This window comes from Scheffersomyces xylosifermentans, assembly GCF_036884685.1.
Source record: "Scheffersomyces xylosifermentans strain CBS 12540 chromosome Unknown RJT20scaffold_4, whole genome shotgun sequence".
Lineage (NCBI taxonomy): Eukaryota > Fungi > Ascomycota > Pichiomycetes > Serinales > Debaryomycetaceae > Scheffersomyces > Scheffersomyces xylosifermentans.
Genome location: NW_027042942.1, coordinates 1,645,565 through 1,661,568, shown reverse-complemented (window position 1 = coordinate 1,661,568; position 16,004 = coordinate 1,645,565). Strand labels below are relative to the sequence as shown.

Here is a 16,004-nt window from a genome sequence, read left to right as displayed (position 1 = left end):
TAGAAGTAATAACCTTCAATTGCACAAAGTTTAGGCATTATCATGTCACAATTGTTAGTCAAAGGTTTGCAAGCTAGGAACAAGACTTTTGGTCCTCAATTGAGTGTTAACTGTCGCCGTACTTTCTTAGGCGGTTGGTTAAAGGCTTGGACGACCCAAAGGTTGATTTACCCACCACCACAACTGGAGTTTACGACAAAGAACCGGATTATTCCAACCTACATCACTTCAAGCACCGAGTTGTACGATTTTATCTTGTTCAAGGAGCCTGTTTTGTTAAACTTCACCTACTCTGACCCAAAGTCTAACAAAGTCACACAGGCACTTTTCGATATCTTGAGCAACAGTAAGAAGTACCCAAAAGATTCGGAGAAAGACCCAGTTTATTTGGTTAACATATCGGCAGATACCGAAGGAGGTAGAGAATTGATGCAAACATATGTAGTTGGAAACCAGATTCCAGCAATTGTTGTTTTAAAGAAGCAGGTTCCAGTTTATAGATATGTACCTAACATTGAAACTTTTAGCGAACAAGATTTGATTGAATGGATAAAGACCATCGAATAAGAAGGGGTTAGTGAGAGAATAGCTATTGAGCAGTTCAATCACATGAGTTAGTTATACTATGTATGTTACGTTTTAAAAGTTTTTTGGATCAATTGGGCAATATATGATTGTAGAGAATGCCGTGAAGTTTGGGAACTTATGGAAGAGGCAATCCACAGTAGAAAAGCAGACCAATAGAGCCAGTGAAACGAAACTTCAACTGGATCTTGTTTGCAAATCCTTAGCAAGTACCGATACTATTCGTATCAGACAAAGAGAATCACAAGGGCCATACGCTCAAGGTATAAAGACGGGATCGGGATTTCAATTTGTGACTTCAGTCCAATTAGACGTCTGGATTCAACCCAGATGAAACTCACTTGAACTATAGATGGTTAAGATAAAACGATGATCTGATATGGGCGATTTTTAGTTCAGAGTGGCCGTGAAAAATGGGGTTTCCGATAGCCATTCCGGAACTCTATTTGATTATTTTGATTATTTTATCCAATCAACGTCTGGGGGCTACAGTAGCAAGGCGTTCCTTACATATTGACATTTTCTCTGACCCTCCAGAACTCTACAAATGACAATTTCATGGCCCACCACCATGTTCCAGTAGTGGATCACCAATGGCTGTGAAATCGTTATCCCGCCCAAAAGAAATTCCATCGGTTTCTCAAGCCGAGGAAAATTGCTTGCTCACTATTTACAGTGAGAGTAGTGAGTGACTGTGAGAGCTAACAGTGATAGCTAACTGTTAACTGTGAGAGGCTAATACTGAGAGACAGCGAGACTCTCATAGTGATAGAAAAGAGCGACTGAGTGAGTGAGTGACACACACTGGAGGCAATTTGACAATATACCCATTCACCCATAAACCCATTTCTAGTCATATACCACTTCCAACTCTAGATTTAAAGTTCGCTATGCCCAGACGGCTACAAACCCCCTCCTAGCGGAAGCATCTCGTACTCATATCGGAGCTCAGCCCTACCGTCCCTATCATCTTTTCCGTACTACCCTCTCCATTCCAACTCCTCACTCTTACAGAAACCCACAGTCCTCCCTCCTACCGACACCGGATAATCATGGCCCAAAAAGGCAACCGTGAAAAATAGCGTTACCGTCACCAGAGCAGAAAATTTATTATTAGTAATTTCTTATGAAAACCAGCGGTGAAATATTAGTCAGTATAAGAAAGAAGCGATATTCCTTTGTCAGCATATAGGTTAAGAAAATAGGAAGAGTAGGTGTTTTTCGGGATTACCACGGTATATATAACGATAGGATCAAGTACACAGTCACATTTTACCAGAAAATTGGTCGTAAGCTAGCTAATCTATTGCTAGTCCGTCTGTTTACAGTCTTTTTCACTCCACAGTTGTACTAACAACTGCTACCAACACAAGCAAGTATACATAAAATACAGTAAATTAAATCAAAATGGCCTCTCGCACACCGGTTACGTCGCCTAAAAAGGCTAAGATACAACAACCAATCCCTTTGGCCAACAGAATCCCAGATTTGAGTCATATGCCCTTGATTTCACCAGTGGTGACTCCTTCAACAAGGTTATCGGACACCCCGGTGCCACCACCAGAAATCTCGGACGAAGTAAGACACCAATTGGCATTACCAGATACACTTCCAAAAGTAAACTGCTTGGCAAGAGCCAGAATCCCAACAACTCAGGGCCCGGAGATCTTTCTCCACTTATACGAGAACAACATCGATAACAAGGAGCATCTAGCAATTGTCTTTGGAGAGGATGTCAGATCCAAGACACTCTTCAAACAACGTCCTGGTGAAACACAGCAAGACAGAATGACAAGAGGAGCATACATAGGAAAGCTTTTCCCTGGAAGGACATCTGCTGATCGTGATGAAAAGGCCAATACGGAATTGAAGTTCGAGGCCAACGGCGATTTAATCAGAGAAGCTGCTACTACATACCAAGAGCCAGTATTGGTCAGAATACATTCTGAGTGCTACACTGGAGAGACTGCGTGGTCAGCCAGATGTGATTGCGGTGAACAGTTTGACGAAGCAGGCAGAATCATGGGCGCAAAAGGTCACGGGTGCATGGTATACTTAAGACAAGAAGGAAGAGGTATTGGTTTAGGTGAGAAGTTGAAGGCCTACAATTTACAGGATTTAGGAGCTGATACCGTTCAAGCAAATTTGATGTTGAGACACCCAGCAGATGGCCGTAATTTTTCTTTGGCCACAGCCATTTTGTTAGACTTGGGTTTAACCGAGATCCAATTGTTGACCAACAACCCAGACAAAATTCTTGCAGTTGAGGGTAAGAACAGAGAAGTTAAGGTATTGGAAAGAGTTCCTATGGTTCCATTGGCTTGGAAGACCGGTTCCGGTATTAAGTCGAAGGAGATAGAAGGCTACTTAAGTACTAAAATTGAGAGAATGGGGCATTTGTTGGAGAAGCCCATTAAAATTAACTAGCAATCAGCTGGTACGACTAACGAAATAGAGGATTAAGATACACTGAATGTCAATTCACTTATATTCCAGTCAGGCATCTTAAGTTGAGATAATCGGAATACGTTGCCGATTGGCATAAAAGCCGGTAGGAGGTACCCTCAAGGCAGGACAATCGCTGGAGAACATTTCAGGTTGTGCCAGATCATGCCATCACATATACATAGTTTCATGGTTATTTAAATATAAATTCAGGTAATGCACATTAATAGGAAAAGAGATTCTTTTATGTAGTAGAGAGAAAATGAAATCCGATAGAATTGGTACTTGAAATTTGGCAAAGTGGATCTCATACTTGTAAATTACAATTTGTGGCTGCGAATTGATGTTTCACGTTGCAACCGCGGCTTTATCCTTTGAGTTTATGGTTGGCATAGAGGATAAAACAGAGTAAAGGGGGCCATTGCCCTAAGGGAATGTTTCTCAATTTGGGTGTTGAGTTATCGTGGAAGAAAGTCTACGAAAATTATCAAAGAATCCAAGCAACAACAATAGCGAGATATTTCTCAGGCTGATTGAACTAATTTCTTCTCTAAGTTTTCTCTCAGGACAACAGTGAAACTGATAAGAGTTATCTATTGAAAGTGCTTAAAAATAGCGGAGACATTATACAACCAGGAGGTCAACATAATACCAAGAAAATTACCACCGTTATGAATGTACACCTCTTGGCAAAAGGTATCCTATTCAGTTGCAAACCAAGAATTTGAGGTGATATGAAACTCTACGAGGGAAAGCAATAAACAGTGTTGCTAATGCTATAACAGTTGAAGCCGAAGTGAAATACAAACTTTGTAGACCTTTTACATTAATCAACGAATTACAAATTCTTTAAATCTATTTTAATATTTAGATAAATATAATTTACCATTAATTTTTAATAAGCCATGATCTATACAAAGTCAATTAAAAATATTAAATTATTTAGATTATTAAAATTTTACTGGACCTCATGGAGAGGTATTCACAGCTTTTTATACGGGCATCAATGTTGGCAAGACTCTATTCTGCAAGGGAGAGGAAGTTAGGGTGTCTTGTGAAAGGTTTTGATTTACGAAGACCTATTTTCAGCTTATACGCATTCTGGTTGCAAACTAAGGTAAACCACATGGTCGTTATAACTCGCCATTGGATGTACACTCTGCCTTAACTTGATCAAAACTAAATCATTTGAAACTTAGTAGTATCACTATCTTAAGCATTCCATTCACGTAGATAAGGTTGCCATTGCGGATTTTAACAATTTTAACAATTTTAACAATTTAACGACTTTAATGCTTTTTTTGTGTAATCACCGTCCTCCATCATTATAGCAATGGCCACTTTGGGTCGTGGTTTTACGCATCCATATTACAAATGTCAATATTTTTTTGCAGCCATTATACTAATGGCTATATTACCACTCTTCCAGGTGGCGGCCCAACACTATACATCACTCTCCTCAATCCTGCCACCCCGCAATTTGAATAAAGCATTCATATTCTTAATCCTTAATTGAAATAATTCAATGCCAGAACTCACACAGATAACCAAGAAATCCAATTTGGGTTGAACGGAAAATCGCGGTTAATTTAACCTCATAGTATCAACGGTGCCCTTATAACATTTATAGGAAGCCGTCCCAAATGCCCTAACAATATGAAAGCCGGATAACAAAGCAGCTTTTTGCGGATTACCCTGTGACTCAGATGACTCAACGAATTGTACCACTCAATGGAGTGGGGAGAACAACGTTGACTTGTTAAATCGAAGATGGGATGTTGGGTGCAAGAGCCCCTCATAGGGGTTGGAAGTGGAAGTTGGGGTTGTCACGTGCAAAGTGATTTTGATGATTTCCGTGGAACGGAATTGGCTACAGATAATCCGTATTGGAATAGAAGCCTGGTGGGGAAGTGATCGGATGGGTCTGAATGGGGCTAAGGTCCCGCAAACAGTTTGGATAAGCTGTTCCTGTGAGAGAACAATTAGTAAGACAACATTGCATGTTGTCGCTTCTAGAATATGGAACGACGGATCTTCAATTCCAGCGGTGCTATCCTGTTTGCTCAGCATTGTTCCGGTGTTTTCCCGAGAATTTTTGACATATCAGTCGTCATAGGTCTGTATTACATGTATTACAATGAAAGGATAGATTGTTGGCTCATATGAATGTGACTATACAGAACTATTGTGTTGTATAATTTGGTTTAGACTCGCAGTATGGATATCCCTGGCAATATTAATGCCGTGGTGTGGTGTGCTGCACTCTCCTATACTTTATACGTCAACTAATTAACTGACTGGGTACTATTGCGCTCCCTTGGTACCTTGAATTGCACCCCCAGCTTGGCCAACTGAATTATGAGAAAGCGAAGTTGACGTGTAGAAAGTTGGGGGAATGGGCTGCAATATGGGCTATTTCACCACAATTCTCAGATTTGTTCTGCCTAATTGCATTTGATATGAGTCTATCGGGGCTGCTACCAGCATATATCAACAGGAGCCAAGAAACATAGCTTTATAGTTTAATTCTTCATTAGGTTCATAGTTTGCGCTATTATTTCCCGTTACACGGCATGTCTCTATGATTAAAGTCAAGCTTTAAGTATGTAATTGACTGTCTAAAAAGCTTGTGGTGACGCTGAAAGCTGAAATCTTTTTGAGGTCTCTCTCGCAGTGCAGTGCTCCCATTTTATTGGTATCCCTTATCCTTTCTTTACGTCTTGTTTCTTGATCTCAAAACAGTATCTACGTAAATCGCTGCTTACATATATTGACTTTCTCCTAACCATTCAATCTTTCTTTCGTATCTATAATGGAAACTACTGACTCTGATCCACCTCTGATAGCCCATATTACTTCTTCTCCTCAACAATTCCATGCTTATCCGGGTATACATCATCCACTCACTTAGCATACCCAGGTTTTGCTTGGTTTTTCTTGGTTTTGCTTACACGCTTTTCTTGTGGGTGATTCACATTACCAATGTCTTGTTCGTTCTTTCAATGTCACTCACCTTGCTTTTGAAACGAATTGTTCAGCTTGTCTTCTGTAGTAACCGTCCTTCTCACCCTCATTGTCAATTGAACTCTCACCCTCACTTTACCCTCACCCTCACTCTCACCCTCACTTTCTCTCTCTCCGTTACACCGTTCTTCCTTCTCCCATCTTCGTTCTTCATTCTCACTGCCTCACCCTCACTCCTTCACATACTGAGACTCCTAACCATCACCGCTACCTCCCACGTTAATCCTTTCATTCCTTCCCTTCCTCCCTCTGACCTCTGACTTCCGTCACCTGACCTATCCTGGCACCTTCAGCTCCCCAGTTTTTTTTTTGTTTGTGATATTCGTTCCTTTCGGTGTTGGTTACATTGAATTGGAATTACCTTTGGTGATTGTGTCTCGGTGAAGATCTGTGTTCCTTCGTGTAATTGTACTGTCGTAGCCATCTAGCCACTACAGGCACATCAACAGTCCATTGAAAGACTCACAAACACGACACGAATTGCAACCTTAAAGCCTTCATTCGGTGTGTTCCAGTCTCAGCTATCCTTCCAGTTCTCCTGCTATCATATAAGTCAGTCTCTCAGTGCCAATTTCATTTCCCAAATCAAACCTTTTGCCGAACGACCCATCTACTATAACAATTTGACACAACAAAATGCCCAAAAGAGAAGTAGATCTGCTCGACGACTGCGACCTCCAGGGTAATGAGCTCCTAGATGACAGTCAACGACAGTCCGCATTCATCTATCCCTCAGCAGATTCATTTGGTCACTCCGTGTCAATGGCCACAACCATGTCGGGAAACTCCATCTACAACACCACCAATTCCCCAGCAACTCCTTCGAAACCCAGCGAACAGAAGCGTCGGCGTGTTACTCGTGCTTGTGACAATTGCCGCCAGAAAAAGGTGAAATGTGATGGGAAACAGCCGTGTATCCACTGTACGGTCTACTCATATAAGTGCACATATGACCAGCCCAACATCAGAAACAAGAAGAACAGTGGCATCCCGATTCCATCGTCACAACCATCAGCAGCTGTCCTTCAAGTAGCAGCAGCAGCGGCTGCTGCTGCTGCCGCCAAAGAGGTTTCTGGTGGCCCCAGTGGTCTTGACCAATCATTATCAAGTGACATCACAAAGACTTTGTCGGCAACAGCGTCTCTCTATCCACAGAAAAACCTTATCATGTGCCAGAATATCCTCAAGACCCTTCTTCCGAAGTTGAAAATCAATTGTTTCGATCAGAATTTCAATTTCGACTTCGAGAAATTCCAGAAGGCTTACTCCACAGTTGTATCGAAGAGCGGAGGAACCAATACGATCCCTTCTCTTAACGAAATAAGTGACTTATATTCCGATAACAACTTGAATATATCGTCACCAAACAACACTTCAGTTGTATCCAAGCATGAACGCCAATCTTCAGTGCTGTCTGCTGAAGAAACTCCATTAGGTCAAGAAATAAAGCTCTACCTCCCAAAGAAAGAAATAACTCTTCAACTCATTTACATTACATGGAACAAGGCATGTGTATTATTCCGTTTTTATCATCGTCCTTCTCTTTTGGAAGAAGTGGACCTTCTTTACTCATTGGACCCGTACAATTATGGCGATAGACAACAGAAATTCCTCCCATTTCTTTACCTGATCCTTGCATGTGGTTCACTATTCTCAAAGTCTGCCACCACTTCGGCACATCAGAATGAAAACTTCGAAGATGACGGATTCAAGTACTTTTTGGAGGCACGTAAGTTGATCGATATAAGTAATGTGGGTGATATCAGCTCGATCCAGACAATTGTGATGATGATAATGTACTTACAGTGCTCTGCGCGTCTTTCAACATGTTATTCTTATATAGGAATTGCTCTCAGGAGTGCTCTTAAAGAAGGTTTGCACCGTAACTTATCCATCTTCCACAATTCAAGAAGAAAATTGGATCCTATTGAGGTGGACACGAGAAAGAGGTTATTCTACACTATTTATAAAATGGACATCTACATCAATTCGCTCTTGGGCCTTCCAAGATCCATCAATGAGGATGAATTTGACCAAGACTTTCCAGAAGAACTCGACGATGAGAACATTACCAGAACGGAGTACTTGTATAGCGCTCAACAGGGTCGTTTATCCTCGTCAGCATGCGCCAACCACCACACTAAGTTGATGCTTATACTTTCGCATATCATTAAGAAGTTGTATCCCATCAAGGTGAAAACAACTTCCAAAGATACACCATTGACACCCGACAGAATACATACAAAAGTGACAGAATTGGAATTGGAATTAAAGACTTGGTTGGACAACTTGCCAGAAGAATTAAAGCCTACTGATCCGAACGATATCAACTCTGGAAAGAATATACCTGAGAAGTTTGTCTTGGCCAATTACTATCTCCATTTGGCATTTTTGAATTGTCAAATCATGCTTTACCGTCCCTTTATTCATTTTATCAGCGATGGTCCTAATAACTTCCAAACGTCTGACCCAAGATCGTTGATTAGAGGAAGAAATTGCATTAAAGTTGCCAGAATGGTAGTCAAGTTGGCAAATAAGATGATTGATCAGAATTTATTAGTAGGAACATACTGGTTTTCCATGTACACAATTTTCTTCTCCATTGCATGTTTAATCTATTACTTCCACTTTGCAAACTATAATAATACGGAGCTGAGTGGAGTAAACTATGCTGGAGTTCTTTTCGATGATGACTTGAACATAGATATGATTAAGAAAGACATTGAAATAGGAAAGAAGGTATTGGATTGCCTTAAGAATAATTCAAACGCTTCCTTGAGAATTTTCAATATCTTGAATACTTTGTTTGAGCAGTTGAACAGAAGAACGGCAACTACCTCCAGATTCAGAAATAACAGAGTCGCTGACCCATACATCATTACCAACAATTTACAGAATGAGAATGTTCAGACTACATTTAAGAACTTCGATAAGATGAACCCGTTCGCTAAAAGTGATAGCCAGAAGCCTGAAGGAGAGGACACTAATGGAGTTGCTGGCGATGCAGGCGACAAAAATAAGTATGCCCCATACTCACAGCAGAACCCTCCTGTGAAACAAGAATCTTTGGGCCAATTATTCAGCGATGCATCCTTAGCTACATTTACTTCCGGAGTAGATCTTGCCAATAGTCGTAACGACACTGAACCAATAGATAATTCTCATCCACCTCCGCCTCCGCCAATAAACAATGTTCAGCCATTGTCCAAGGGGGTTACATCTTTACCTACTATTGATGAAAATCCAAAGGATTCTATGGCAGCATCCGTTTCAATGGGTTCCGAAGAAGGATCCAACTCCACTCAGGTTGACTACATGCCCGGTGTATTCGACAAGCTTGATGCACAGATATTTGGGAGAATATTGCCGCCATACATGTTGGAGAAGAACGCTCAAAGATCAGCAGTGCATCAATATCCAAATGATCCAACTCGCCCAGTAAAAGATAAAGATAAGGATATTTCCCTCCGAGGAGGGTCGTACCAGACGCAAATTCCATCTCCATTAAATGAGCAGGCTTCTCAATTTTCTCAGATTAATTTGGAGGACTTTGACTTTTCTCTGCTTGGAGACCCAAGCAATTTAGAGTACTTAGATCCGTTCAATCCAATTGTGAACGAGTCTCCCATGAATAGGTAAAAGGACATTGCTTTCCATTGAAGATTATATTTATTTGCCATAGTAATTCCTACGATTTCATGCAAAATTGTGGGACTTTTCACTATGTATTTGGCATTTTTGTTACCTTGACTGTTAGTTCATGGCTCTTTCTGAGTCTGTCTGTACTACTATAATAGAGGATTAATATTTTGTATAGTATATTTTTGTTTCTAAACGCAAATTCGCAGACTTCTGTACCAATACATATAACGCAAATCATCCCTTGCTAGAATTAGTGCTACGGAGAGGAAATGCACCGGAACTTTATTGGTGGGGTTGTGAAAACACAAACACATAGTTAACTACTCCACAGCAGCATATATCAAAGGAGGTCTAGTAGGACATCTTTATATCATATACATATTATATACATATCATTGACAATATGTCAAGTACATTTCGTTATCATTCATGGGCCATCTATATGCTACTATGTACCATTCACATCTTCACAACATTTCACCTATGTTTTGTCTTCATTTCCACTGTATCATCTACACTTCACTCGCTTCTTCTACAAATCATCCCCATCATTTCCATTTGTACACTTCGCTCCATCATCTCCATCATCTCCCGTCCCACATCTCCCACCCCCCTCATATCCATAGTTGCAAAATTCTTCACCTGCCAATCTCTCACCTGTACACAACACAGACACCTCTCAAAATCGCATCTCGAATATTTCACTTCTTTGTCAGTGAGAAGATGATGGGATGATGAGATGAATGGATGTAGTTATTATGGTTAGCGATAGGTATAAATTATTGTAATAGTTATATTTGTGTCTTATTTTATAGATATACTTACACTTATTCTTTACAAGTGATATATATTTTTGTAGAAAATGTCAGACAGAAGAAGACTTATCGGACCGTTGAATACTATCATACCGAATATAGGCATTTCGTCGAATGCTACAGAAGCAGATGTCTTTAAAGGACCTTCATCTGCAACAAGAAATGAAGACGGGTTACGCCAGTTCTTCTTGAAAACTGGCATTATCGAAAACGCCAACGGCTCAGCATATTTAGAAGTCGGAGGAAACATCATACAGGTGCTGGTTTTCGGACCTAGACCCATCAGAGGCTCCTTTGTGGACCGTGCATCGTTCTCTGTGGAATGCAAGTTCTTACCATACATCTCACAGCCAAACGAACAGTTGTACAACAATACGACTGTCAACGCCGGTTCTACTGCAAACACTGGCCCTACAAATGCAAACGCCAATGGTAGAACAGGCTTGACCAACATCGAACAGAAAATCTCATCATACATTGAAACTGCATTGCTTCCATCCATAGTATTGGAGAAGTACCCTAAATCAACCATTGATATCTTTGTTACCATACTATCTACTGAAAGTTCCAACAGTGGTAGTACCAAAGTCGATGCTGCTTTGCTAGGAATCCTGAATTGGGTCCTTAACTGTTCCTCCGTAGCCTTGGTAGATTCTGGAATTGAATTGAAGGACGTAGTCACAAGCGGAGTTGCTACATTGAAGAACGACAAGCTTTTATTGGACCCAGAAGTAATCTCGTCTGGAGAAGATAATGAAAATACTCTCACATGTGTGGTAAGTTTCATGAATTTGAGAAATGATGAGATTGTGGGGTTCTGGATGGAAGGAGATCAATCCAAGTTTGAAGAAAGCCAGGTAGAGCAATTGATCGACGGTTGTAACAACATGTCAAGACAGGTAAGAGCCAATATCAATTCATACTTCACTAGCACGCTCGAATAATTATTGTAAATATATTAGTGGTTAAATGATGTAAAATTGATGATTTATTTGAAATATTGTATGGAAAAGGTATTGATGCCAACAAAAAAAATAGTAGACTTGGACGCTCTACTTTCCTTCAACTATAGCACTACAGGAGAGTCAGCGAGGTTCAGATTATAACTTTATATGTCTATTTTAGGATATGTACGTTATTTTTTGGATGACTAATTACACTCTGTTATTGTTGCAATGCTGTTTACAACATGGACAGAATTAAAAGAAAGAAAAAATGAGCAATATCGCATAATGAAAACCTCTACTCTTCGCTGCCGCTCGTATTGTAGTCATTGTCATTGTATGACAATTCCTCTAACACCTTCTTGATGTTGATAATCTTGGAAGCGAGTTTAGTAACATTCAACCCATCGACATCATCACTGAGGAATACTTTAGGGCTGATGTTAATGTCAGTAGACTTGGAAATCAACTTACTTAATAACTTGTATACTTCCAAAACATCTTCTGAGTCGTTGGCAACAGCAGAAATAGAGTCAGTGTTAGTATTGATGTTTAACAACTTGCCGACTATCTGAGTTCTGAGATCAGTTGCGAAAGTATTCAAGTTGTGGTGACTGACAGGAACAGTCAAGCTTGGAATCTTTATTTCAAATGGTTCAGAAATGTACGCCACGTCGTGTTTTCCAGCCAAGTGGTATCTGAATTCATAGAGACCTTCATCCCAGAACAACTTCTCAGCTTTGAACACGGCAGTTCCACTATTCTTCTCGCACCAAGTCCAGCGACCAGATGAAGAGATCAAAGTCTTGTTACGGGAATAGGAAGTCTGCACAATTCTGTATAAACCAATCCAGTCTTGCGAAGAATGAGTAGCTTCAGGTGAGTACCATTTTACTTCGAGAGGTGTTCCAACGTCAACGTACTTAGGTAAATATTTGTTATCTTCGCTGGATTCAGTCTTCAAGCCATTGATTTGCAACTTATAATCTGAATTTTCAAATGATAAACTTTGCGATAATTCGACAAGCTTTTGCTTGGATAACTTTGTTTTCGATGTCTTCAATTCCCTGATGAAGTTGTCTAACGAATCTGTGATAGTCACGGAAGAACTCTTTCTTCTTCTACTTGTTTGGTCATTTTCGTAATCATTACTGAGTCTTCTCTGTAAAACCTCTGGTAGTAAGTGCTTCTTAAAAGTCTTGGTTACACCTGAGTCTTTCAATACCTCGTGTTCACCATAAATCTTGATCATATGCATTCTCTCGACAAAGTTGATACGAAGGAAGTTGTTGGCAACCCACAAAAAGCAGAAAACAAGGTTCTCGACAGATGGAACAATGATAAACACACCCATCACACCACAAACGCCAAAAATCTGCTCTGGGTTGTTTAAGTAACGGTATACACCAGCCTTAGTCAAATGGTTGATGGAACTGCGAGACTTGGGAATAAAGAAATCACCGTAAAACCAACCGAAGTAGCCAATCAGATCAATCATTGAAGAGTTAATCCAAGTCTGGGTGAAGACAAGAAGAGCACCAAGGAATATACGCAAGTAGAACCATTGACTAAATAAGTATTCAGAAACGGTGCCTTGAAGGAAATGGTAAAGATTGACACCGAATAATGAAGCATAGGTCAAGTTGATAAGTGAATTGTAAATAATAGCCCAATTGTTCAAAGACTTCTCAAGGGGAATGTCATTGGCTAAGTACCATTTAGTGAAGAACTTGGAGTGACTTTGGAGTACCAAAAGTCCATTAATTGAAAGAGACTCCACGATCTTTATACAAACTGCAAGCAAGAACACAATATCGACGTTAAAAGAGCCAAAGTTCAATACAAACTTATTGCTTGAAGAAGCAAAGATCGGAAGAAGGACACCGTAGGTCAATACCAAGATCAAATTGACTACATCTGAGGCTCTGAGCCAGTTGAAGTTGTATAACCCCACCAAAGGCTTCAAGTTGTCGAAATTCTTCAAGTCCTTTAACTTGACCAATTGCGAGAGGTTGATTTCGTTCTTGGAAGGACCATAGATCTTGTCAATGTGGGGATTTTCAATGTAGTGAAGGAAGATCATCTGCAAGAAGTGGCCGAAGATGGCAATGACCAATACAGTATAGGACTTGGCAATAAGTGCAAATCCGTAGTAACCAATGTAACCAACGGAATACATAGGATGGGGGAACATCTCAAAGACACCATCGAAGATGAGTTCTTCATTGTTGATCTGACGGAAGAAGAAATCTCCCCAGTACCATGCGTAGTCCTTAATGGTGTTATGGGCATTGACTTTGACCCACAAGTTGAAGAGGATGAAACCTCCGCCAACGACCAAACGTGAGTTGACAAGCCACAGCTTCTGATCATGGAGAAATTGATTGTGGTCATTGATTGCACAGGTGTACACTACAAGAACGAAGGTGACGAAGTCCAGCATAAGGACTAAATCGACGAACTTTCTGAAGATTAACCAGGTGTTGAACTCGATAGGATAAGAGTCTATGTCGTAATTCGGACCTCTTTGGGACTTGATTTCGGCACGGATGAACTTGGACAAGGCGGTCTTTGACTTACCATCGAAGAGAGCAAGTTTACGAGACCATTCCACCAATCTGTTGTAGTTGGACTGGTGGTATAATAAGTAACCGATTCCGAAGTTGTAGGATAAACGCCAGAAGATGTAAAGACCGATGAAGATGTTGATGCGGAGTTGGTTATCAGTGACAAAGTAGAACACCAAGAGGTTGGAGAACAAGCAGGCGAGAATCACGAGCTCGAGATTGGACTTACGAACTGTGGGGTCGAAGAGAGTCTTGACCATGTCGTGGGTCTCTGGGACGACGAAGGTGTCTCCCGAGAAGGTGATACCCTTGGGGCCATTTTGTGGGGAGTCTGTTGCAGTGGAAGAGGAGGTCTTTTTCTTAGCCGAAGCCAGAGCGGTTGATACGGACGCCTTAGAAGTCATGATATCGACTTCGGTGGAGTTGTATGACATGAGTGGAAGACGGCAGCAAAAGGAAAAAGGACGTCAAACAACGAAAAGAACGAAAGAACGTAGATGAACGAAAGCGAGATGCAAATGAAAGCGAGATGCAAACGAAAGGGTTCAACCAGTTCTACTGTGTAAGCTAAGTAGAAGGCAGTGGCGGCGAAAAACTAAAATAACGTCACCTACCAATTAGTCCAAAGTGTGGATGAGCCAGGATGTAGGTAGTAGTTAAAGGAGAAACGAACTATGAGAAGGAACGTTGTAACCGGAGGTCAGGTACTGGCAGTATTAGCAGTATTGGCAGTACTAGCAGCAGCAGCAGTGAAAGAGTGACCAGGAATATGTAACTATACGGAAAGCGGATTAGTAAGGAAGAAGATACTAATACGAAACAATCCAGTAGAGTAGACGCTAGACACTATAGATAATTTTAGCAGTAGTAAGAATATTAATAATACTAATAATACTAATAATATTAATATTTTACTGTGGAATCAACGTAGTAAACTATTCAGATAACTGTGACTACAGTGACTATTCAGTAAAAAAGCAGCGTCGAACGTTAAATGCTGCTAATGTTAGCGATAATAAATTGTAACCAAGCCAATGAGCAGTTAAGAAAACCAAATACGGGGTAAGGTTTTCAGTGCGTATGCTGGCAGTATGAGCGTTTGGAGTTTTGGAGCTTTGGAGCGTTAAAGCGTAGGAATCAGTAAGATAGGTTAGTGGAATGGAAAAGTCGGGTTGAGTCGGCTTTATTATCTAGATTCCTGCTGTTTTCGAGTGAATAGTTGGTTGTCGTGAAAAATGTGTGGTAAACCAGTTACCAGCTATCAATTGTGGAGTTGAGTTCCTTAAAAGGTTTTCGTGGAATCGACGGTTTCGTTGAATTTCAAATTCTTCGGTGGTTGGTGGTCGTTATCCGGTCCTTATAGCAAATCACACAAGACGTTAATGATAGGCAATAAGCAATGCAAGGTAGTAAAGCGAGCGAGCCAGCAACTATGATAAATAGGAGCAGGTACGCAGACAAAAAGCAATTAAACAGAGACTGGACTCTAAAAGCTAGAAGTCAGATATCGAATGGGTACTAAACAACTTATTGAATGTCAAGAAAGAAAAGAAACACGAACATTTCTTGAATCAAAACGTCGCTTTCGAAATTTTTCAGATTCCAAACTCCCGGTCCTGCCCTGACCTAACTCGGAATCGGTATCCAATCAGTTAGATTCACACGATAATAACTGTTGGCTCACAAGATTGTTGGTTGCAAAGCTCCACGCCCCTTTTTCGGAATCACATGCCAATTGAAGATTGGGAGCATGTGATTTTTTGGGCTTTTGACGGTATGTATTAAATCACGTGATGTGGCTCAGCCAATAGAGTTAAACAAAGATTGACAGACGGAATGGCTGAGAATTCGGGCTGTTCTTGTAACGTTGAAGCCATCTACATTTCTAGCTTAATAGCCAACTTTGAGAGACGAAAATACATCTAGATTCTTGTCTATTCATCGCGTCTCTGTTGGGTAACCGTCTAAATCTGGTCGTGTAG

At 40.6% G+C, this 16,004-nt stretch overlaps 5 protein-coding genes across 5 annotated transcripts; 4 read left to right on the top strand and 1 right to left on the bottom strand. All coding sequences in view use genetic code 12, as the record gives it.

Annotated features, from left to right (window-relative positions):
• Nucleotides 1-42: 42 nt before the first annotated feature.
• On the top strand, nt 43-567 carry RJT20DRAFT_135296 (uncharacterized protein; the record flags this gene model as incomplete). Its single annotated transcript, XM_064918393.1, has 1 exon — nt 43-567. One exon carries the CDS (start codon nt 43-45, stop codon nt 565-567), a length of 525 nt encoding a protein of 174 aa, XP_064774624.1.
• A 1,515-nt stretch (nt 568-2,082) lies between these two features.
• On the top strand, nt 2,083-3,012 carry RIB1 (GTP cyclohydrolase II; the record flags this gene model as incomplete). Its single annotated transcript, XM_064921613.1, has 1 exon — nt 2,083-3,012. The coding sequence occupies one exon, from the start codon at nt 2,083-2,085 to the stop codon at nt 3,010-3,012; it is 930 nt and encodes a 309-aa protein (XP_064774623.1).
• A 3,816-nt stretch (nt 3,013-6,828) lies between these two features.
• ASG1 (Asg1p) lies at nt 6,829-9,693 on the top strand (the record flags this gene model as incomplete). Its single annotated transcript, XM_064921629.1, has 3 exons — nt 6,829-7,129; nt 7,193-9,246; nt 9,304-9,693. The coding sequence occupies 3 exons, from the start codon at nt 6,829-6,831 to the stop codon at nt 9,691-9,693; spliced, it is 2,745 nt and encodes a 914-aa protein (XP_064774622.1).
• A 611-nt stretch (nt 9,694-10,304) lies between these two features.
• RJT20DRAFT_45384 (exosome non-catalytic core subunit) lies at nt 10,305-11,604 on the top strand. Its single transcript, XM_064920211.1, has one exon. It carries the CDS (start codon nt 10,559-10,561, stop codon nt 11,453-11,455), a length of 897 nt encoding a protein of 298 aa, XP_064774621.1. The 5' UTR covers nt 10,305-10,558; the 3' UTR covers nt 11,456-11,604.
• Nucleotides 11,605-11,753: 149 nt separating this feature from the next.
• CHO2 (phosphatidylethanolamine N-methyltransferase) lies at nt 11,754-14,426 on the bottom strand (the record flags this gene model as incomplete). The annotated part of the gene is made up of 1 exon (XM_064921576.1): nt 11,754-14,426. The coding sequence occupies one exon, from the start codon at nt 14,424-14,426 to the stop codon at nt 11,754-11,756; it is 2,673 nt and encodes an 890-aa protein (XP_064774620.1).
• Nucleotides 14,427-16,004: the final 1,578 nt, after the last annotated feature.